The 23,718-nt window shown below is 39.6% G+C and overlaps 1 protein-coding gene across 1 annotated transcript; it reads right to left on the reverse strand.

The window, feature by feature from the left end:
* Positions 1-17,849: 17,849 nt before the first annotated feature.
* Positions 17,850-22,384, reverse strand: LOC125149401 (patched domain-containing protein 3-like). Its single transcript, XM_047828301.1, is given in 4 exon segments — positions 17,850-19,267; positions 19,270-19,352; positions 22,121-22,261; positions 22,344-22,384. Coding segments are annotated over 4 exon segments (1,683 nt in total).
* Between the last annotated feature and the right edge of the window lie 1,334 nt (positions 22,385-23,718).

Below are 23,718 nucleotides of genomic sequence, written 5' to 3' on the forward strand. Positions count from 1 at the left end.
TGTTATCACCTATCCAGATGAAGCTCCCTTACTGATTTGACAAGTCAGTCCTACCCCTGCCCAGCCCTACAGGTATGTGGGAAGGGCATCACAGATTCAGGAAATAGAGGTGGAGTGAGGAGACAGCTTGCCTTGGGCCATACATCTCTGTAGTTCAGAATCTCCACATCCAACCCCCAATTCCTTGAGAGGATCTAAGCCATCCTCCCTAAGTGGGTGTGCAAGTAGATGATATCATATTTCTCTTTGCTATAAACAGACTCTTCCCAACAGCTCAAATGATTTTTAATCTCTATCAACAGAAAATCTGAAGTATACTCGCACCTTCAATGAAACCAACAGACACAAAAGCAGAAACCTGGTCAGGACCCTCTTGAACCTCTATTTGGATATGCCTTTCTAAGCAACTCCCCTAATCCTGGGTCCTTCATTCCTGTCATTCACCTTTATCTCACTTGGCATAAACCCCCATCTTCTGACATCTTTTCTAAAACTCTTATTCCTATCCAGCGCAGTGTTCTTCTTGAAACCTGGTCTCCTCTGCTAATTCGATTCTTACCCTCCTTCATTGTATTCATTAGACCCGCTCCCCAGCTTTCTATTATTAAAACATTTGCCTGCAATGTGAAGACAAAAACAAAGGAAAGAAAGAAAGAAAGAAACCCGAATTTAAATCTCATTTCTGTCACTTATCATATCCAATAGATCACTTCAATCTCTTTTGAGTTTCAAATTCTCCATGGAAACAACCATTGGGCAAGGAAGGTAAACATAGGTTGAAGTACCAGAGGGTATTTTGATGAATTAATCTCTGAAGTTCCCTAAATCTTGAGATTCTAAGTGTTTTTGATTTGGCCTCTGGAAATATGGAGAGTCCTTAGATGGCAGAAGTGGAAAAATTAATGGAAAAAAAAGAAATACCAAGAAAACCAGAGAAGAAAGTAAAAAGGCAAAAACACAGTACAGAAAAGTCATGGGGAAAAAAATCTACAAAAAAAGCAAATGCTTCCTAGAATTAGTCAAGGGTACTAGCCCAAAGGGAAACCAGACTGGGAACTTAGGCAACAGAGAATCATATAGCAATATACTCAAAACAGAGGCTGAATTTAATTAACGTAACTTGGTCTACAACTAGATATCCTTCCCTTACAGAAAACTCAATCGTCTCAAGAAGAGGAGATATCACCACATCTAAGGAGCTGCCTGACTAGATCTCATTATGTAAAAGCCATGACACCATGGCCATAGCTGACATCCACCCTAAAATCTCTGATGGTAAAAACAAGGGACTAGTTACCACTGCACTAATTACTTTTGTTAGCACTAGTGGTCAAATATGTAAGGGCAAATGCTAGGACTAACCTGGTTTCTTAAGAAAACCCTAAATTAAAGTTCCGACATCATTACCTTTGATATTCTGAGTTGATTTGCCCTAGGATCTGTGTCTTCATCTCAGTGCTGCTGAGGAACCAGAGAATGGATGTGGAAGCTACACAGGCTGACAGGCAAACCCCCCGGTCAGCTACTCATTAACTACGGAATCATGGGGCGAGTAATCAACCTCCCTGAACCACAGTTGCCATAGTAATAAAAAGTAGGCTACAATAACACAGCTACTTTGCAAAGCTATGCAATGACTATATAACTTAACAGATGTTATGCATAGGTTATAGTGTCTCGTCCAGGGTAGAACACTCAACAACTGCTTTAGTTCTCTGCATTCCCTCAGGAAACACATAATCTTCATTTCATACATTTCATTTCCTTTTCTTTCCTTTTCCATTTCCTTTCATTTCATTCCTTTATACTTTGAGAGTGAGTGCACACAAAGAGGGAAAGATATTCCAAGGAGGCTGTCAGTACATAACCCGATGTGGGGCTTGAACTCACAAACCCGAGTTGAAATCAAGAGTCACACCCTTAACCGAATGAGCCACCCAGGTGCCCCAACAAATGTCATTTTTTACAAATCCATAAAAATCCTACCTGGTTATAGAGTCTTCCTCAGTGTTCTTATCTGCTCCTAGAGAAGAAAGCAAAATACATGTTAAATCAACAATCGAAAAATATAGGAAATTACGGCTTATGATTTGTGAAAAAGTATTCCTTTGGGACCACACCTGGAAACCACACTACACTAAATGGTAATTATACCATTGGTAGGCTTAAAGCACTAAGAAATCTTACCTTCTCCTCTATATGGAACAAAAGAAAGAATGGGTTTTATCAGAATTTGACACCTACAGGTGAACTGATGTTTCCAATGACCATCACTGACCGACTCTATGACGCTCGAGGAAAATGGTGTCGTTAGGTCAATGTTTATCCTAAGTTGACAATGTCAAACTGAAACTAGCATGATTTTTCTGGACTTCCACTACTAGAGGAGTTAAAAGAGAGTATATTTTGCTGTAACACGCACGGCAGAACTTCCCCCACTCCTCAGCAGACACTGTTCAGTTTTAGGACGAAACACCCCCTCACAAAGTGTGCTCTATAGCTATTGTACTTTGCAGCATGGCCAAACCATAGCAAACAGACTCTCCCTGGCCTTATTTCCAATGGGAAGTTCAGGAAGAAGGATTTGGCATTCCGGTTTGATAAAGTTCTAACCTCTTGAGACTGTCTCCTTCCGTTGCTAGAGAGTCTATCTAGACCTACCGCACATCACAGAGGAGGATGATCCCAATGTGCGTGCTATGTAGTGGTTCATGATGTCATTTTTCTCAACCCTCCCCATTAGGTGACACACATCTAGAGAAATGATGCTTTTTTTCATGGAAGGCATATGTCATCAGATCCTCTACTGATGAGCAACAAAACAAAACAAAGGCAAAGAATATCTTGAATGCCTACTTTCAATTACCAGGGAATTTTAACTTTCTAAACATTCAAAGATATCCACTGTATGATTCTATTTGACACTCTGGAAAGAGCAAGGCTATGGAGGTAAGGGTTGGGGTGAATGTAGGGATAAAGGGGCACAGCACAGAGGACCTTGAAGGCAGTGAAACTCTTTCACATGATACCACAAAGGTGGATTCACATCATTACACATTTGTTAAAACTCATAGAACGCATAACACCAAGGCTGAACACTAATGCCAATTAGAGACTTTGCCTGAAAATGATGCGTTTAGTGTCCGTATAAAATGCTCCACTGTTGTCAGGGTGCCTGGGTGGCTTAGTTGGTTCAGCGTCCAAGTCTGGATCTGAGCTCAGGTCATGACCTCACAGTTCATGGGATCAAATCCTGCATCAGGCTCTGTGCTGACAGCACAGGATTCTTTCCCCTCTCTTCTCTGCCCCTTTGCTGCTCACACGCATGCATGCTCTCTCACTCAAAACTAAACAAAGGAACTGAAGAAAAGATACTACTCAAAATGGACCACTGTCGTGCAAGATGTTGACAACAGGGGAGGCTAGGCGTGTAGGAGCATGGTATGGTATATGGAGACTCTCTGTACTTTCTATTATATTTTGCTGTGAACTTAAAACTGCTGTAAGTAATAAGGCTCGTTAAATGTAAAAAACAACAACAAAACACGGTATCCATTGAAGCTACTCTTACCATATATTAACGCATGATACGGTCACCTTGAAAATTAAGATAGAGATCAAAGTAACACAGTAGGGGGACTGTCTCCCATATGGAAGTATATGAAAATACATAAAGCAAAATACAAAAATACAAAAGTTATTTGTATACTTAGGAAAGAAAACAATTGGTTAATATGATCAAGTATCTTATAACTATAAACAGGGATTCAGCACTATAGGAATAAAACCTGGGTTTTCCATATAATTAAGAGATTTTATTCTAATTTTAAATCAAAAATCATTATGTTGATCGTATCTAAGAATCATAATGAAAGCTTAATCACATCAAAAAAGATTATAATGACCTAATATGGCCCCTGTCTTTTTTGTCCAAAACCTACTTCATACGGATGATGAAACTGAAACCAGTACCGTGGTAACCGTCATATTACTTGCTATTAAAATAAAATTTTAAGACACCACCAAAAATTAAGTCAGGGCTATAATCCTATACAGAACAGGTTTCGTCCAGCAGGCCAAAGATGGCTACCCTCAGAACATCCTCCTTGAATGACTGGCCCTTGGTTGTTCCCTGGGATCTTGGATTTAAGGAGGGTTCTCACCATTCCCTACCTGGTCAATAGTGGCTCACTGTGCCTAAGTGCTGGTACAATCAGTGTGATTAAGGCCGTACACTTGATTTCCTTCTGGAAACCTGGAATTTTGGGACATGCTAAGGAGAAGATGCCTATGTGATTAGCATTTGATGAAAACCTCGGGCACTGAGTATCCATAAGCCTCGTACTGGCAGACAACATTTCACTTGCGCTGTCCTAATTTCGTGCTGGAGGAATTAAGCACATCCTGCTAACTCCATAAAGAAAGGATTCCTGGAAGCCTGCGCTTGGTCTCCTCTGGACTTCACCCCATGCACCTTTTCTCTGTGCTGATTGGCCTTCCTAGCCTGTCCCCATACCAAACCACAGGCATGAGTACAACTATATGCTGAGTCCTGTGAGCTCTTCTAGTGAATAATCAAATGTGGGTGCCGTTGGGGAGCCTCTAACACAACTGCGTTATATGAAACTTTTGTTATTTGGGTTGATGTCTAACACGTGGTTACAGTCAGAAGGTTATGTCACAGAATACCTTTCCTGGAAACTCTTTTTCTTGGTATTTGCCTGGAAAATTCCTCCATTCCTATATATCCATTTGAAGAAAGTTTAAGAGGAATAGATGAAATCATGATCTCAGAAAGTGTGAAACAAGCAACAATCCTAGAAGTAACAGGGATTGTTCTTGAAAAAACAGAACTATCAGACCCAGTATAAAAACATTCTACCGATTATAGTTTTTTTGTTTCTTTTCCTTAATTTCTTAGAAAATTAAAAATATAGTTCACCTATTAAAGGCAGTTATTGCCAAAATAATCAAAAAGTCATAATTACTGTGTCCAAATTGTCAGGGGAATTATCCACTCCACCCTGAAAACAGCAGATTTGAGCATTGAAGATCAACAGGACCCATTTGGGGGAAGGCAAAGTGAGTTTTCTTCTATATAATTGGTTCAAAACTTGGTATTCCAATTGGCCGCATATTCTTGTTAAGTCACAGCTTAACCAATTTGTGAAAAAAATATTAAAGCAGTTCACTTTAAAACTATACCCTACAAAAATTTCTACCTGACAATCCAGAAAATGCTTTCAATCTTGACAGGACATCACCACTGACACTATCACTATCACAATCACTGTGTGTACAGGTAGAAAGTCGTTTTGCCTAAGAAACGTATAAATATGACACAAACTTGAGATTAGGTAGCCCAATGCCTTAGAAGGAAATATACATATATGTTCAACATGCATATGGTGCAAATGTATTGTAATAGTAGTAGATTCCAAGACAATTTTCCTTAGAGCTTTCTTTAGGGATGAAATTCAGAAAGGCAGACTAAAAGGAGAGATATCAGAAGAAGGCCAATCAAAAGAAAATAAAGAGAGACAGCACTAACAAAATACAGTCAGGTATTCAAACATAACAAAAAAGACACAAGCAAAAATAATCCCGTATTGACTTTTTTACTGACATCACTAGAATTCCCAAACTACGGAGAACTAGTAGATTCAGCGCATCACCTGACATTTTCTCCTTGTTATGATATTAGTTTTCTGCAATAACATATTGACACGAGGTCGGTTTCTCCAGTCTGCTGCTCTAGAAACTATTTCTGATCAAAACTTAAAGCTATTAAAAATACAGCTGTCTGGGGATTCCATTCCAGAGACAGGGCCTGACAGTGGCTTCCAGCTGTTGCTGCCAGATTTTTGTCCCAGTATTCATCCAGAAGAGTTCATCAAGGACTTGAGGAAAACCTCAAGTACTCTCACAAGCAGCAGGTAAGAACGACAACACTTTTCCTCACACTTGACTCCTAGGTTTTGACAATTATGGAAAAATGCTGGGCAAGTATACTCACCAGGCTAGACCATTTTCCCTTGACCCTGCCTGGGTAGGTGTTGCATTTACAAAAAGTTAGATAGGACCTTGGTTGATATGTTATTGGTCCACGTTTGGACACTGAAAGCACCAACCACGTAAATAAAAGGCCTTAACTCACAAATTGTTCTTTGAAAAGGTTACCACCAGAGAACTTTTAAAAGTTAAATCCAACTTTCTTTGTAGTAATTTGATAAAATACTCCTGCTTGAAGTTTTTGAAAATTTTCTCCACATCACTTCCTCTAATTCCTCGCCTACTTTTTCCCTAGCACTCCTCAGTCTTCTTTACTAACTGCCATTCTTCCATCCATCCTCTCTAAAATGGTATCCCCAGGGTTTGTTCACTGGCCTTCTCATTCTCCATGTTCTCCATAATGGACAAGCTCAATCTTTATCCAAGCTATGACTCTGCCTAATAATTCTAAGCAGATTATTTCAAATCTGCACCTCCAATCTTGAAGGTCTATCTCCAGCTGGAAACTCCTATTATTCATTTATCCAATTACTGAGAATATCCTACATGGATATTCCATCAAAGTCAACATCTACAGAAAACTACTGGTCTTCCTCATTCCTGTTGCTCTCCTCTGTTCATCTGATAAAGTCCTACTCATTCTTCATGTCCAATTTAAATGCTGGCGCACAACCTGGAAACCTCTGAATCTTCTGAGAGTTCTCTCTCACCCCCTAACTTTTCATATTCAAGAATCACAAATTCGTATTAACTATACTGTTTCTGTCTCTGCTTTATCTTTCCGCTGCCACTGCCCTAGTCAAACATGAGTTCTTAACTGATGATTTTCGCAGGGAAAAAAAAAGCCAGCAAATATTATTGTTATTTCTTAAATGAATAAAAAATTTTCAGCAAAACAAATGAGAAAGACACAAGGCCCAGAAAAAAAAATCATGGAATAAATTGAACCCCCTGACGTTTTCAATCTACACAGCTGAAAATTTCACAATGGGCTAATACTAGGCCATGTGTACTGAGTGTTCTGGTTTCAGATTCTGGTTTGTCTGGTGGAGGGTAACATGAAAGAGGGTGTAGGGAGAAGGAGAGGAGAAAACTCTGGAATAGCAAATTGGATGGGACTCCCAGACATCACTTATGGACTCGGTGTCCTGCCCTGAGTCCAGCCCAGTCCTTGGGTATAGCAGGTTCTTAGTATTAAGCACACCTGAGATGCATCCTTCAGTAAGGAGCTGCCTCTTCATGGCACTTGGGACTCTTCCCAGTAAGTATTCTCTCATGCCTTTCAGAAAAGTTGTACCATTTTCTGCCCACTGGCATTAACGGGTCATGCACTGAATTTGTTCCTGCGCTCCATAGAGTCTACATCACTACTTATGACTGGTCTTTCACCAACAGAATAGAAGGGCCTCAGGGGAAGGATCTCTTCTTTCTCTGCTTTCTCCAATAGAGATAACAGTACCTGACCAGGACTAGGCACTCAATTCATATGTTAAGAGAGAATCGATGGATGCATGAATGATTGATTATATTTAATGATGAATCCCTGGGAAATCTGACTTATAACTTTTTTTCTTTAAAGTTTATTTATTTTTGACAGAGAGAGAGACAGAGAGAGAGAGACAGAGCATGAGTGGGGGAGGGGCAGAGAGAGGGAGACAGAGAATCTGAAACAGGCTCCAGGCTCTGAGCGGTCAGCACAGAGCCTGATGCAGGGATCGAACTCACAGACCGAGAGATCATGACCTGAGCCGAAGTCGGATGCTCAACTGACTGAGCCACCCAGGTGCACCTGACTTATAACTCTTATAAACAACCCCAATTGCCACAGTGTTGATCTGATTATCATTACTTTCCTGATGACATGCAGGAATCTGCCAGTGTTCTTTCTGGGCAAAAAAAAAAAAAAAAAAAAAAGAGTGGAGGGCAGTGGGAGAGAAGGTGGTATTTAAGTTGGAAAACTGGGGATACACAGTCAAAAAGTGGTAGACAACTAAATGCAATTTGGATATACAGTTTGTACATATACTGGACCTACACACACATTCTTGCATGAACTTACGTATGTATGTATTTACTTACACCTGAAATGAGAAAACACAATCACACACCAAAATAAACCTAATGGAAGAGGCTGACAAAATGGAAGGTGAAAAAACTAAGGTGGTTCTTTAAGAAATCAAGATAGCAGCTAAGCAGCTAAACCACCAAGAAGCCTAATGAAGACAAAAAGAAAGCGCCGAGAATCTTTGCAAAGATAATGAAGAAATGATCACAGAGAGGGAAAGGATGAGAAGAGGAATAATTAGCAGGCCTCTGCAAAGTAATGGAGAAACCTGGGTCAAAGGGATGGTTGTCTACACCACCTTGCATAAAATCACATCAATTGCTCCCTCTCTGCTTCCTTCATGTTTCCCTCCCACACCTTGTTTCCACGCCTCTGCTTCCAGGAGATAGATCACGTGCTACATGTTCCTACCCAAAGAAAGAAATAACCACGAAAGAACACACATCCATTTCTGGAGGTGATGAATATGTTTAGTACCTTCGTTATAGTGATGGTATTACAGGGGAGTGCATAGGAGAAAATTCAAGATGTATACAATCAATGTGTGCAATTTGTTGTAAAAAGAGGGAGACAGACAACGTAAAGGTAATGCAGCAAATGTTAACAGCTGATGAATCTCAGTTAACAAGTGAATTGAATTGATCAATATATCGAGATGCTTTGTGCTGTGCTTGAATTTGTCTGCCCACCACCCCCACACGTTTCAAATTGTATCAAAATGAAGAGGCCTAGAAGCTGTGAAGAAAGCATTTGTGCATTCCTACTTAGCGAAGCACAATGTAACTCTGTCAACTGAGAGAAGAGGCAGAGCTGAAATAAAAACAAAGTTATTTATTTGGGGTCTCAGAATTGCAGTTTGGGAAAGACACATTTGGGCAGCAACCAAAGTAGTGCCTCTACCCTCCCCACCCCCATCCAGGGAATAAAAGGAAAAGGTTTTTGAAGACAAAAGGGAATGCTTGTATGTGTCGTTTACTAAGAATTCTGATGACCAAGATTGGTGTTGGTGGAGGAAACTAAATTTGGGGACTATAACTGGTGTCTAAGGCTATCACTAAGCAGGGTCTCTTACTATAGCAAGCTGCAGGTGTTTGGGCCAGGTCCCTGGAAGAGTTGCAGTTTGGCCCGGTTCCACCATTTGTGGTTCTCCTACCGGTGAGGATGTGCATAAGGCCCATCTCCTTACTGGCCTTTGGCTCCATTTGAAAACCTGTTGACATAAGTGACTATTTCATTTCACCCTTCACAATGTAATATATTGAATATGAGAATATTAAGAAGCCAAAAGTGAAGCTTGGGCTCATGTCCGTGTTGTGTTTAAAGCAGGCAACCCAGACCCTAAAGCCCTTAATGCAGTGGCTGGCACACAGTAGGTCCTCAATATATGGTTCTAATATAATGGGGGGGGTTGGCTACCAAGCAACCATTTCACATTCTCTGGGCTCCCCAAGGACTCTCACTGTAGATAGTGGGGTGGTGGGATTGTGACTGAGACTCCCGTTGCCCAGCAAGAAGCAGGCGTAGGTCTCAGGCCAGGCCAATAGGATGCTCCCTCCTTGGAACGGGAACCTCCAACAGCTGGAGCTCCTCCCACCTGAGTGGTGGCACCCTAACCACTCTGTCCTTGCCAGGCGACTATTCCCATGGGTCTCTCTTTCTGGAGCTACCTTGCTTTCAACCCATTCCCCCAGGCCCCCCTTGGACTCTGGGAATGCCCATTATCCTTCCAGCTTATTTTCTTTTCCCTAAGCTAGTCAAAATCATCTTCTCTGGCTTATGGCACTGACAAATGGGGAAAAGGGGACTCTGAATCCCCTCAGCAAGAGGGCATGCTCTGAGCTGTGACAGGAGGGCTGAAACCTGGGGGGCTTTTGAGGGCAGGATGCAAGTCCTTTAAGTGGACTTCAAGGCCTCAACAGGCCTTGGAAGACTGCCAATCCTTCTTGTTCATGCCACTCCAGCCCCACTGGCCTCCTAGCTATTTGTCATACCCAGTGGCACACTCGTACCTCAGGGCCTTTGCACTTGCTTTTCCCTTTGCTTGGAATGCTCTTCCTCCAGAAATCCCCCAATGTACTCTTCTCTTCTTTGCTCAAATGGCATCTCCTCATGGGGCCTCCCTCAAGCACCCTACTTCAAAAATACAAACCCCACCTGTCTCCTTGATCCCTGGGGATCATATTGAGATGGAGGAGTGGGGGTGGGGTTTACAGCACCCAGTTTTCAGAGCTTGGCTGACAGCATTCTTCCCTGGAGGAGCAACCAAGTAGAGATGGTAGCCAGGGTCTCTGACCATCTGCCAATCTGAGCTGGTGGCCCAATCTGGTTGGGGATTTAGGTCCACAGCAAATAAGCCATACACATCGTGGAGCCTGTTCAATACACATGCCTTGGCAGGGAATCAGGCTCAAGGCCCTGCCTGATATTCCCACCTGCCAGAACAGGAACCCTAACCAGATTACCGGGGAAGCTGCACAGACAATCCTACAGCCCCATTTGTATATAGTAGGAGTTGCACAGAGAGCCCAGCCAGTGGTTTTGCCAATCTACAGAGCTGAGTCACTTGTCTGTGGGGTCAGGGAACTTGGTGGGGAGTGCTTCCTGATTCCAGTACCCATCCAGCCAGTCATACCAGTCTTGGAGGGCCTTTTCTACAATTACACCCAGGCAAGGAAGTTAATTCAAAGCCTGTGTACTGCAGAATATAGCCCAGTCCCACATCACTAGGACACCTAATCAGAGAACCTTGAGAAGCCGTGTAACCCCTCCCACATTGTGCTCCAGGCCAGGAGCCAGCTTAGCAAGGTGGAGAGGAGAAGGATATCTGTTTGGAGAGGCCTGGAAATTTTTTTAATGGTTTATCCTAGTAATTTTAACAGCTTTTTAAAAATATTTATTTATTTATTTAATTTTTAAATGCTTATTTTGAGAGAGAGTGAGCAGGGGAGGGGCAGAGAGAGAGGGTGAGAGAGAATCCTGAGCAGGCTTCACATGGAGCCCAACACAGGCCTTGATCCCACAACGGTGAGATCATCACCTGAGCAGAAATCAAGGGTTGAAAACGTAAACAACTGAGCCACCCAGGCTACCCTGCTGGTTTTATTTTTAAATTATGGCTTAGAATTATCATATTTCCTCTTTGGGTGAACTATCATCTTTTATTTTTTTAAAAAGCATAGGCTTTGTTATTTATTTTTTTAAGTTTATTTATTTTGACAGAGAGAGATAGAGAGCAGGCAGGGGAGGGGCAGAGAGGGAGACACAGAATCCCAAGCAGGTTCCAGGCCATGAGCGCACTGGTGCTCACAAACTGTGAGATCATGACCTGAGTCGAAACCAAGAGTTGTAAGGTTAACTGACCGACCCACCTAGGTGCTCCTGGGTGAACTATCACCTTATGTGTTTTTCTGGTTTACCTTTGGGACTGTTGGGTTTTCTTCTTCATTTATGGGAACCATTCATGTATTAAAGAAGTGATCACTTTTACCTGTGGTTTGAGTCATGAGCTCTTCCCTCCACCTACTTACCCCTGCCAACTTGCTGGTGACCTCGGTGTATGTTTCTAGGTGAATTAATTAATGTTTTGGTTTCATGAGTTCTACATTTTGCGTCATAATACAAAGACTTTTCCCTTTCCTTGATTATAATTATCTACTTAAAAAATGTAAATAACCATCTGGAATTTGTTTTAGTATAATATAAGAGGTTAAGAATCAATGACTTTGAGTGCTTGCTGTCAACCAAAAATTGTGCTATCTTTCTATGATAAGGAATGGCAGTTGAAACATGGCTGCCCAATTTAACGACTGCATTTTCTAGTTCCTTTGACCTACATGTGTAGACATGTAGTCTGTAATCAACTACAGAATATAAGTGGTGGTGATGTGTGTCACTTACAGGTCAAGACCTGTAAGAGACTCTCTGTTCCATCTGCCATCTAGACACACAACAGAGGAGTCTATTTAAATTGTGACACCATATGTTGGCAGGAATCTGGGTCCCTGAACCACCATGATCAGGATAGCTACTCACTGATGAGGAACATCCACTGTGACTGGTACATGAGTGACAAATATACTTCCACTGGGATAAGCCACTAAAGTGTTGGAACCTATTATTAAAGTGGCTAGTATGGCTTTACCAATAAGGCACCCAATGAAGAGATAGCTGACCCTGACCGCTCATGTCTTAGCGTACTTCGTTGTATTCAGTGAGTACTCTGCCAACTTCCAGTGAAAGGGAAGTGTTAGTTACACAGCATTTGTAAAGGCTCTGGAAGGGAGGTAGTTTAACTTTCAGAGTTAACCACATGTTAAAGTGAGAATTCTATTTATTGCTCCTGGGTCATCCACATCACTAGACCATACATGGCAGAATCTGAAAGCAAAAGGCAGAGGGGTATCAAACCAATCCAGGCTTATTTTAATTCAACTGTTAGTGTTAATACTTCATTTAAAATAAGACATCCAAATTTAAATTAGGTGGCATACCAAGACAACAGTGGAAAATCAGTTTTTGGCTGCTGGAGATAGAGTTAACAATCACACAGGCAAATTAATAATGACCTATACTCAGCAAAATAGGCTTCATTTGTAAATGTGAATGGATAACCAAATATTACATCTGAGGAATACATGCAGAAGGAACAAGATGAGCTGATAAAATATGTACAGTAAAGGAATGACAAATATTTGGTGATGAAGCTGAGGTTGAATTTAAAAATATTCAAGCATGACAGTATGTACTTTTTCCTCTCAGCTGTCCACCATCAGCCAGATGTTACAAATGTCTGACTCTTTTTTTTTTTCAACGTTTATTTATTTTTGGGACAGAGAGAGACAGAGCATGAACGGGGGAGGGGCAGAGAGAGAGGGAGTCACAGAATCGGAAACAGGCTCCAGGCTCTGAGCCATCAGCCCAGAGCCTGACGCGGGGCTCAAACTCACGGACCGCAAGATCGTGACCTGGCTGAAGTTGGACGCTTAACCGACTGCGCCACCCAGGCTCCCCAACAAATGTCTGACTCTTTGAAAAACTACTTTGAAAATCAATCTAGCGCCCTACAACGGTGTTGAACTAGTTTGTGAGTGAGTCCACCATTTGTTCTTGTTGCAATTTGTTCAAAATTCGTTGTGAATCTTTAATTAAATGTTCAATGAAGGGAACACCAAAGAAACTTAAAGTTTTGAAGCCTTTAGCAAACTGGAATTATCGGAAACGAAGTGTGTGAATAGGAAGCCATTGAATTTATCACTACAAAAGGAAGGAAGGAAAGGAACAAATCAAACAAGGAGAGCTCAGACAGTGTACCTGATTTAATTTTGCAATTTTATAATTGTGCTTTGTAATTTCTTAAGTTGGGAAAATAATTTTTTGATGATCTTCAATTTTGGAGAAAAATTTACATTCTGTAATGAATGGAATTAAATGGAAAAGACTTATTATTTTGCAACATCTCCAACTGGTTTGCCAAACATTCAAGATAATCAGAAATAGAGACATCTTATTTGATGAATGTTTTGTAATAAAACATTTGTCAAAGAATGACAATCTCAATGAAATAAAAAAAGACAGTAACGATGAACGTATATTGACTGAAATATTCCAATATTTCCAGACACAAAGGCATAATCAATAACGTTTGCAAAGCAGAATTTTTCTGAACTTAACCAGGAATCTCACCATATGTAGAAAGACTATTTTTTCAATACAATATGGGATACAGAGAAAAGTCTATTGAAGGTGTCAACAAATTTATTAGTGATGAAATGCAAACTTGAAGAACATTACATTATTATGTACCGACTAAAAATAACAAGAATGTATTTGTAATTAGAGTCCCAGAAGGAGAAGAGACAGACAATGCGACAGAGAAACATTTGAAGAAATAAAGGCTAAAGTATTTCCAAATATGATGGAAAACATCAAGCTACAGGTCTTAAAAGCTCAAGATACCCAAGAAGGCTGAATAGGACAAACACTACACACAACCACATCATAGTAAAATTGCTGAAAAACAATAAAGGAAAAATATTAAAAACAGCTAGTGAAAAAAGACATATTCCATATGAACAATGTAACAATGGAAGCTGAATTCTAATCAAGAAGACAATACAATGACATTTTTAAAGTGCTGAGGAGACCCTGAAATTCTATATCCAGTTAAAGAATTCTTTAAAAAAAAAACGAAAAACACAAACAAACAAAAAAAAAGAAAACTAAAGAGAAAGCAAAGGCATTGTTTGTTCCATGACCAAAGAAGAAATCACAAGAGAAATGGAAACTTATCTTGAAAAGAAATGTTGAAAAACACCTATCCTATAAAAATTTGTGCATACAGTTAAAATGGTAGTTACAAAGAAATTTTTAGTATTAAATGTTTTCTTAAAAAAGATTTCAAATCAGTGATTTAACTTACTACCTTTAAGAGCTGGAAAATTAAGAGAAAATTAAACTTAAAGTAGAAAACAAGGAGGAACATGGGGCTCCTGGCTGGCTCAGTTGGTAGAGCATGCAACTTTTGATCTTGGGGTCAAGAATTCAAGTGCAGCATAGGGGAAGGAGCTTACTTTAAAAAAATAAATAAATAAGGAAACCAGAGAACAAAAAGAAGCCAGTGAAGTAGCAAACAGAAAAATAGAGGAAATCAGTAAAGCCAAAAGATGGTTCTTGGAAAAATTTAATAAAATTGAGAATCCCTCTATCAAGAAACAGAAGGTGGGAGGCACCCTGGGTGGCTTAGTTGGTTGAGCATCCTGATTTTGGCTCAGGTCATGATCCTGAGGTCGTGGGATGGAGCCCTACTTTGGGTTCCATGTTGAATGCGGAGTGTGGAGCCTGCTTGGGATTCTCTCTTTCCCTCTGCCCCTCTCCCCTGCTCGCTCTCTCTCTCTCTCTCAAAATAAAAATAATTAAAAAAAATAGAAAGGATATAATACAAATTAGTATCAAGAGTTACACAGGGGACATCACTAGAGACATTAAAATGATGATAAGAAAATAATCACTTGGCCACTTAATAAAAAGTGGTCATTAAAACATACCAAAACTGATCCAAGAAGAAAACATCTGAATGTCTTATATTTGTTAAAGAAAGTAAATTTTATTTCATTTACTTATTAAAATTTTTTTTAATGTTTTATTTACTTTTGAGAGAGAGAAAGAGAGAGAGAGAGACAGAGTGTGAGTGGGGGGTGGGCAGGGAGAGAGGGAGACACAGAATCTGAAGCAGGCTTCAGGCTCCTAGCTGTCAACACAGAGTCCCACATGGGGCTCGAACTCACAAACCATGAGATCATGACCTGAGCCGAAGTCAGACCCTTAACCGACTGAGCCACCCAGCCACCCCCCAAAAAGTAAATTTTAAATAAGAAACTTTTCTAGGAAAACTCTGTGCCCAGATGATTTCACTGGTGAATTCTACCAAACATTTAAGTAAGAAATTGTATCAACCATATGTCATATATTTCAGAAAATAGAAGAGGAATATTTTCCAGCTCATTTCCTGAAGGCAGCATAACCCTGATATCAAAACCTGAGGAAGACATTACAAGAAAAGGGAATTGTAGACCAATATCCCTCATGACCATAGGAACAAATGTCATTGACAACCACAAAGACAGCAACATATGAAAATAATAATGTCATGACCAAATGTAAGTCAATTTGGGAATGCAAAATGGTGTAATATTAAAAAGTCATTCAACATAAACTGCCACCTTCACAGATTAAAATTAAAAAATGACATGATAATCTTCACAGATGGACAAAAATTATTTGACAAAATTCAATACCCGTTCATGGTAAAACTCAGCAAACTAGGTCTAGAGAGGACCTTCCTCAAACTGATAGAAATAACTATGAAATATCTCCAGGTAATCATCATATTTAATGATGAAATGTTGAACATTTCCTGTAGAGTTGGGAACAAGGCAGTGAGATGTGGCCTTTAGAATGTTTTCCCACCTTTTACTGGATGTTTTAAGCAGTAAGCCAAGTAAGAGAGAAAGATTATATTGGAAGAAATAAAATGGCCTTTCTGTGACCTTTACATAATTGCACAGATAAAAACTACTACAGAAACTACAAAGATCCACACAAACTAATAAATGAACCTAACGAGGTTACACAGATAAGGTAGGTATACCAAAATCCATTGTATTTTTATGTAGTAGTAAAAGCAAAATGGAAAAGGAATTTATTTACAATGCCATAAAGATAAAAATATTTGGAAGTAAATCTACCTAAATCTGTAAGATATTCCTCGAGAGAAATTAAGGAAGACATAAATAAATGGAGAGATAAACCATGTTCACAGATTAGAATATTCCAAATGGCCAAGATACCTATTTTCCCCAAATTGATCTGTAGATTCACCATAACCCAATCATGAACCCAGAAGGCTTTCTGGTAAATTGACAAGTGATTCTAAAATGAGTATCTAAATGGGAAGAACCTAGAAGAGCCAAAGCAATTTGGAAAAGAAGAAAAATGCTGGATAAATTATACAACCTGACTTCAAGAATTAATATAAAGCTTCAGTAATCAAGGCACTGTGGCATTGGCTTTAGAACAGAGAAACAGATCAATGCACAGAAACAGAGCCACACACAAATTGTCAATTGATTCTTTGACAGAGGTCCCAAATTAATCCTGTGCCGAAAATGTAGTCTTTTTACTAATGATGCTGGGACAACTGGATGGATAATTATTATGGGAACAAAATGAATTTTATCCACACTTCTCAACAAATATAGATCTATGGATCATAGACCCAAATGTAAAATTAAACTATTAGCCTTGAGAAGAAAACATGGATGGATTTTTTTGTGATCTTAGAATAGGCAAAGACTTCTTAGGGAGGACACAGAAAACACTAGCCAAAAAGAAAGATAAATTTGATTTCAAAACTTCAAAAACTTCAGTTTGTCAAAATACACCATTAAGAAAAGGCATACAAAGCCCCACACTGGGAGGATTAATAATAAGTTGTGCTTTTACATAATAATGATATAGGAAGTATAATGCAATTAATATTCCACTTATAATATATAAAATACTTGAATTCCAGGCATAATTCATTGTAACAATGAAACAAAAGGAAAAAATAACTGGAGTTATACCTTATGCTTGATTGTATAGACTATAATAAGGATGATAACACTTCCTAATTTAGTAAAGGTATTTTATTTATTTATTTTTTAACGTTTATTCATTTTTGAGAGAGAGAGAGACACACAGCAGAGACAGAGCATGAGCAGGGGAGGGGCAGAGAGCAAGGGAGACACAGAATCTGAAACAGGCTCCAGGCTCTGAGCTGTCAGCACAGAGCCCTATGCGGGGCTCAAACTCATGGACTGCAAGATCATGACCTGAGCCAAAGTCAGATGCTTAATCGAATGAGCCACCCAGGTGCCCGTAGTAAAGATATTTTAATGTAAGACTAGTTAATTTTTCTCAGGATATTTTAAGTAACATTTTTATTTATTTATCTTTATTTTTTTCAATATATGGAGTTTATTGTCAAATTGGTTTCCATACAACACCCAGTGCTCATCCCAAAAGGTGCCCTCCTCAATACCCATCACCCACCCTCCCCTCCCTCCCACCCCCCATCAACCCTCAGTTTTAAGTAACATTTTTAAATGGGATTTCCAAGACAAGGAAACATGCCTTTGTTTTTAGTTTATTGACTATTTCAAATAGTGTGTTTTTACCAGATTGTATTGTGGCAAGAAGGAATTGATTTGTTAGTGGATGTTCAAACAAACCTTCAAAAAAAGGTTAAGAATACTGGAATAAAAATTAGGCCATGAGCAGCCCCAAATACCATAACAAGAAACATAATCTTAAAAAATGTCCTGAAGATGTATGCTTTAGCTGCAGATAAAACACACACCCCTATTACTGTTGAAACTGCACTTTGTAACACTGCGTAGCCTAGCAGATACAATGCCTCAATTATTTTTTGGTTTACTGAGGGCTTAGAACTGGAAAAAAATGCGTAAGAAATGTGTGCAGAAAAATCGAAAGAAAACCCTATACAAGTGACAAGATTCATCATGGATATGGAATCAAGATTGACATTCCAGAATTCCATGAACCCTGTTACTCCCACAATCACAGAAGCAATAGCAAAAGTTACCCACAAGGAACACCGTGGATGAGGAATGAACAATAAGGAAACAATGAACATAGCTGAGGATGCAACAATGACATTTCGAACAGTGTTTTCTAATATTGCGGCAAACTCATCAAAATATATGAATGCTGGGTTGTACACCATTAGGGGAATTTCACACTTTTCAGCTATGCTTCGTAACTGGAATAACATCATCTTCTTATTGGTTGAAGAAGAAACGCCAATGGTCTGAATGAAGCCCCGGGAAGCAATGATTTCATGTGAAGATGAAATATTAATATCACACATAAAAAGTGGAAAATTTGTTAAAAAACTGGGCAAACTGTTTATAAAAGTATTCTTATCATTTACATCTTGCCCGCTATTTTCCATATATTGCACATACTCTTGTAACCAAAACTCTGTAACATTTTTATCTACATAGTCACTGTTTTCCAAATCTGCCAGACATTTTTCCAGTTTTTGCCTAGCATCTTTATCCCAGTAGTCAAGAGTTTCAGTAACAATAACCATAACCCTGGGGCCATAATTTGAAAAATAGTCTTCTTCTACATTAAAAAGTGGTGTGATGTATGAATCGTCACTTGCCAAATTTCGAAGGTCTAACCCTTCCTGCACTTGGAAACACCCATATATACTACTAATGATGTACAAAATGTATAGAAGCACTACAAAAAACTTGGACTCAGTGCTTGTGAGAAAAGGGTCTAAATAGTCTCTGAAGAACAAATTCATTGGATGGACATCAGTTTCTTGTTCATCTGGGAGAGAATCACATGGGACAAAGCAGTACTTTTTAAATGAAGAACACTTTTGGTCAGGAGTTTCTGGCTTTTTCAACCAGCGTAGACAGACTACTTCTCTTTTACCATCCAGGGCCATAAATGCTCCAAAACAGGTGATGTTATAAAAATAACAAAAGAGCAGTGTTGTTCCTGTATAAGTGCAAAAGTATTGTACGGACCCGAAAGAGGTCATAATCCCTGTATAGAAGGCCAGGACGTTGGTGATAGTGGTGATTGTAATGGACACTGCCACTTTGGAATACTGGACAGCTGCTGTTTGATGTTATCCATGAGGCTGGTCTTCTGCCAGGCAGAAATCATTATAAACATGTCATCAACCCCAACACCTGTTAAAAAAAACAAACAATTTGCATACATATTAATATCTATGAAAAATTAAACACACAAACTCGAACCATCTTCTTTTTCCATCTCTTAGATCTTATTTATCTTGCCTGATCTGTGCTTTGATACTACTACTTTCTCTGTCACTTTCTCTGGTTGCTTCTGAATCCACAACAGAATCCACCCCTCCCTCTGTAATAACTCTGTGCTTTATTCATACTCATTATTTGTACATAGCACAGGATACTCTACTCCTACTCTTCATTTAGGGTGTTGTAATGATGAGTCAGGAAACATGTTGTAGGTGTTAGTCGAAACAGGATTAGCATTGTATCTTTGATTCTACTGGATGACTTGAAAGACCATTTTCTCTCATAAACCATCTTAATGAATGCACAAACACACGAAGCCAACATTCTGTTGCTTAAAATATAAACTGGACTTATCTATTCTTTTTTTTTCAACGTTTATTTATTTTTGGGACAGAGAGAGACAGAGCATGAACGGCGAGGGGCAGAGAGAGAGGGAGACACAGAATCGGAAACAGGCTCCGGGCTCCGAGCCATCAGCCCAGAGCCTGACCCGGGGCTCGAACTCACGGACCACGAGATCATGACCTGGCTGAAGTCCGAGGCTTAACCGACTGCGCCACCCAGGCGCCCCTGGACTTATCTATTCTACAGTTAGCATCTAACCAGCAATGTTGGCACCTCTCTCAAGATTTCTACTAGAGTTGACACTACTTTCACTCATGTATACCTTTGTTCCCATGTATATTGATGCAAACTCAATAAAATAAATAAGGAAATAACCTGTAATAAAATGCTGATCTAATTTCAATTTGGGGGGATCTTGTGCATGGATTACATGGGAGGGTACTGGGAATTGCAACTTTGCCTCTGATGTTTTACAGGTATGATCAAGAAGATAGAAGAATCTGTATTGACACAAGTCTAAACATTCTGTCATAAACTGCATCCTGACATCCCATGGCTTACCAGCTTTGAGGATTTCACTTGGGCTCAGCAGCACAAAAGGGAAGAATCAGAAGTACTAGGGACCAAGAATGAACTCTTGATATGTATTAGGTATTGAAAAATTGTTTTGTGATTTATAGAAACTTATTCAGAAATTGTCCTTGAACACTTCTTGAGTTGCTTAAATCACACACACACACACACTACTATGTACATACAGACTATTCAGTGCTGGTTTATATTAAATCAATTATGTACACTTTAACTATAGTTGTTTATGGCTGTGGGGAATACTGAGTGGCTAAGCGTGGGTGTGTACTAGGTAGGTGTGTCCTGAAGAGTTAGAGTAAATAAGTTGACATCCAGCAAACAGCTTTTCCACTGTCTCCCCACGGAAACCAAATACTATTCCTTCCAAGTTCCTTACTTTCTAAAATGTAGAATGGATAAAGAAGATGTGGTTTATATATACAGTGGAATACTACTTGGCAATGAGAACAGATGAAATTTGGCCATTTGCAGCAAGGTGGATGGAACTGGAGGGTGTCATGCGAAGTGAAGTCAGGCAGAGAAGGACAGATACCATATGTTTTCACTCATATGTGGATCCTGAGTAACTTCACAGAAGACCACGGGGTGGGGGGAGGGGAAAAAAGTTACAGAGAGGGAGGGAGGCAAACCATAAGAGACTCTTAAATACTGAGAACAAACTGAAGGTTGATGGGGGGGTGGGCAGAGGGGAAAGCGGGTGATGGGCATTGAGGAGGGCACCTGTTGGAATGAGCACGGAGTGTTGTATGGAAACCAATTTGACAATAAATTATATTTAACAAAAAATAAATGGTGTCTCTTTAAATTAAAAAAAAATAAAATATAATATAAACACCTTTGTTTTTCATGCTTATTGTCAAACAAATTCTGGAAGTACAAGAAAATGCAGAGAAAAAGTGTAAACAACAGTAATTCCACCCTGCATTTTTATGTATATCCATCCAGAATTTGCTCTACACAAATATGCACATATAACTGTATCTCTCTATTTCAAACACCTGGTTTCAATACCAGCATTTTTCATTTAACATTATATATCTACCTCCTTCTGAAGACTGGATATGATTAATAAGTATTAATATGCTGTGTTTGAGTTGACCAATCCCATGTTGATATGGAATTAGGTTTTCAAAACTTTTCCGTTCTAAATAATGCTGAAGTGAATATACTCGTTCTGCTCTTTGAGTACTTGTCTAATTGTTAAGACAAATTTCTAAAAATGGAATTGCTAAGCCAAAGATATTTGCTGTTTGATGTTTAAATCTTTTGATTTGCTGCACAATTGGATTTAAAAAAGTGTGTAACAATTTATAATTTTCTCCCAGCAGAATGAGTATTCATTTATATACAACCTTCCTCATATCTTCAATCTTGCTAATATTTATTAATTTAATAAGAAGACAAGGTATCTCACTTTTGGTTTAATTTGCATCCATTCATTAATTGAGAAGTCAAATTATTTTTTCCCTCTACTTCCAGTGAGGGATGTGTGTGTGTGTGTGTGTGTGTATGTGTGAACTGCCTGTTCATGTCTCTTGTCTGTGTTTTTCCATCTGGGGTACTAGATTTTTCTGCCTCTAAACACACACACTTCAATTTGATTTTCTTCTCTCCTGTCACATTTTGGATCTGTGGAGCCACCTGAATATAATTATTTTGTTTAATCTAACATAAATTCCTTCCCTTATCTACCCCATACCCCCACATACACAATGTGTAGCTTCATATTTGGTTTTACTCATCTAGAATACGAAATGGTGAATTTGCAACTATGATCACTAATGGCACCCCAATGTACATCAGGCCAAAGCCACTCACCACTGCCAAGGCAGCAGAAATCACTCCAAAGGTTGCAGCCCACATTTTGTTTCGTACACAGTCACACCTGTACATTTGGAGGGAAAAATCATGGAATTTGTGGTGGTAGCTTCCACACTGAAATTCCATCAGTTTATAACATTCTCTACTTGGACATCTGTTCAGAAAGCTCTTGGGCAATCATTCCCATACCTGTCTGCTGAAGACCTTTAATTCCCAGGCACTGTCCCAGACCAAGTGGGAAAAAGGGCGGAGGGAACAGAAAAGCTGTGAATCAGTACTTTTACCAAACTTCCTGAGCAATTCTTCTGCATCTGGGCAAGCACAAATTCACTCACCACCAGTTCAGAGCCATAAAGATATACCAAATACTTCAGATGGTTAATTACACCCTGATCTTCAAAGGGTGTCAATGGAATACAACAGCAAAGGGAGGGCAAGCTCTAGCAGAGAAATTATCCATATTCAGTGCTCTTTTCACCCACCCTTGACTCCAAGTAGCCATAGACGCAATTCTAAACAGCTCTTGTATTTCCAAACCAGTTCAATATGTATTGTGATTAACAAAATGTATGAAAGTCTCCTCCTAAAACGTTTTCAGGATTCTTGTCTACTGGTGAAGAGGGCTCTAGGAAAGTTGCTACTAATTACAAAAGAATTAGAAATGTAGTCCATTAAAAAAATAAGTTTATTTATGGGGCGCCTGGGTGGCTCAGTCAGTTAAACTGACTGGCTCAGGTCATGATCTCATGGTTTGTGGGTTTGAGCCCCATGTTCAGCTCTGTGCTGATGGTTTGGAGCTGGGATCCTGCTTTGGACTTGTTGTCTCCCCTCTCTCTGCCCCTCCCCTGTTCATTCTCTCTCTCTCTCTCTCTCAAAAATAAATAAATGTTTAAAAAATGTTAAGTTTACTTATTTATTTTTGAGAGAGAGCACAAGTGGGGGAGAGAGAGAGAGAGAGAGAGACTACCAAGCAGGCTCCACACTATCAGTGCAGAGCCTGATGTGGGGCTTGAACCCACAAACAATGAGATCATGACGTGAGCCAAAGTCAGACACTTAACCATCTGAGCCACCCAGGTGCCCTTCTAGTCCATTTTTAATAACACAGCCTAGGGGCGCCTGGGTGGCGCAGTCGGTTAAGCGTCCGACTTCAGCCAGGTCACGATCTCGCAGTCCGGGAGTTCGAGCCCCGCGTCGGGCTCTGGGCTGATGGCTCAGAGCCTGGAGCCTGTTTCCGATTCTGTGTCTCTCTCTCTCTCTCTGCCCCTCCCCCGTTCATGCTCTGTCTCTGTCCCAAAAATAAATAAACGTTAAAAAAAAAATTAAAAAAAAAAAAAACACAGCCTGTGCCTTTTTCTTTGCTGGACCAACAAAAATGGGAATAATAGGCAGCATTTTAAAGTATGGATTCAGCACTTTATCTACCCAATAACCACAATATTACATTTGAAAATATTGACAACCACCTCTGGTTTTATATTTTGCTTTTTTGTTAACTGCTTCAAAACAAATGACTGATAC

The sequence above is a fragment of the Prionailurus viverrinus genome, chromosome D3 (assembly GCF_022837055.1).
Source record: "Prionailurus viverrinus isolate Anna chromosome D3, UM_Priviv_1.0, whole genome shotgun sequence".
In the NCBI taxonomy this organism is placed as follows: domain Eukaryota; kingdom Metazoa; phylum Chordata; class Mammalia; order Carnivora; family Felidae; genus Prionailurus; species Prionailurus viverrinus.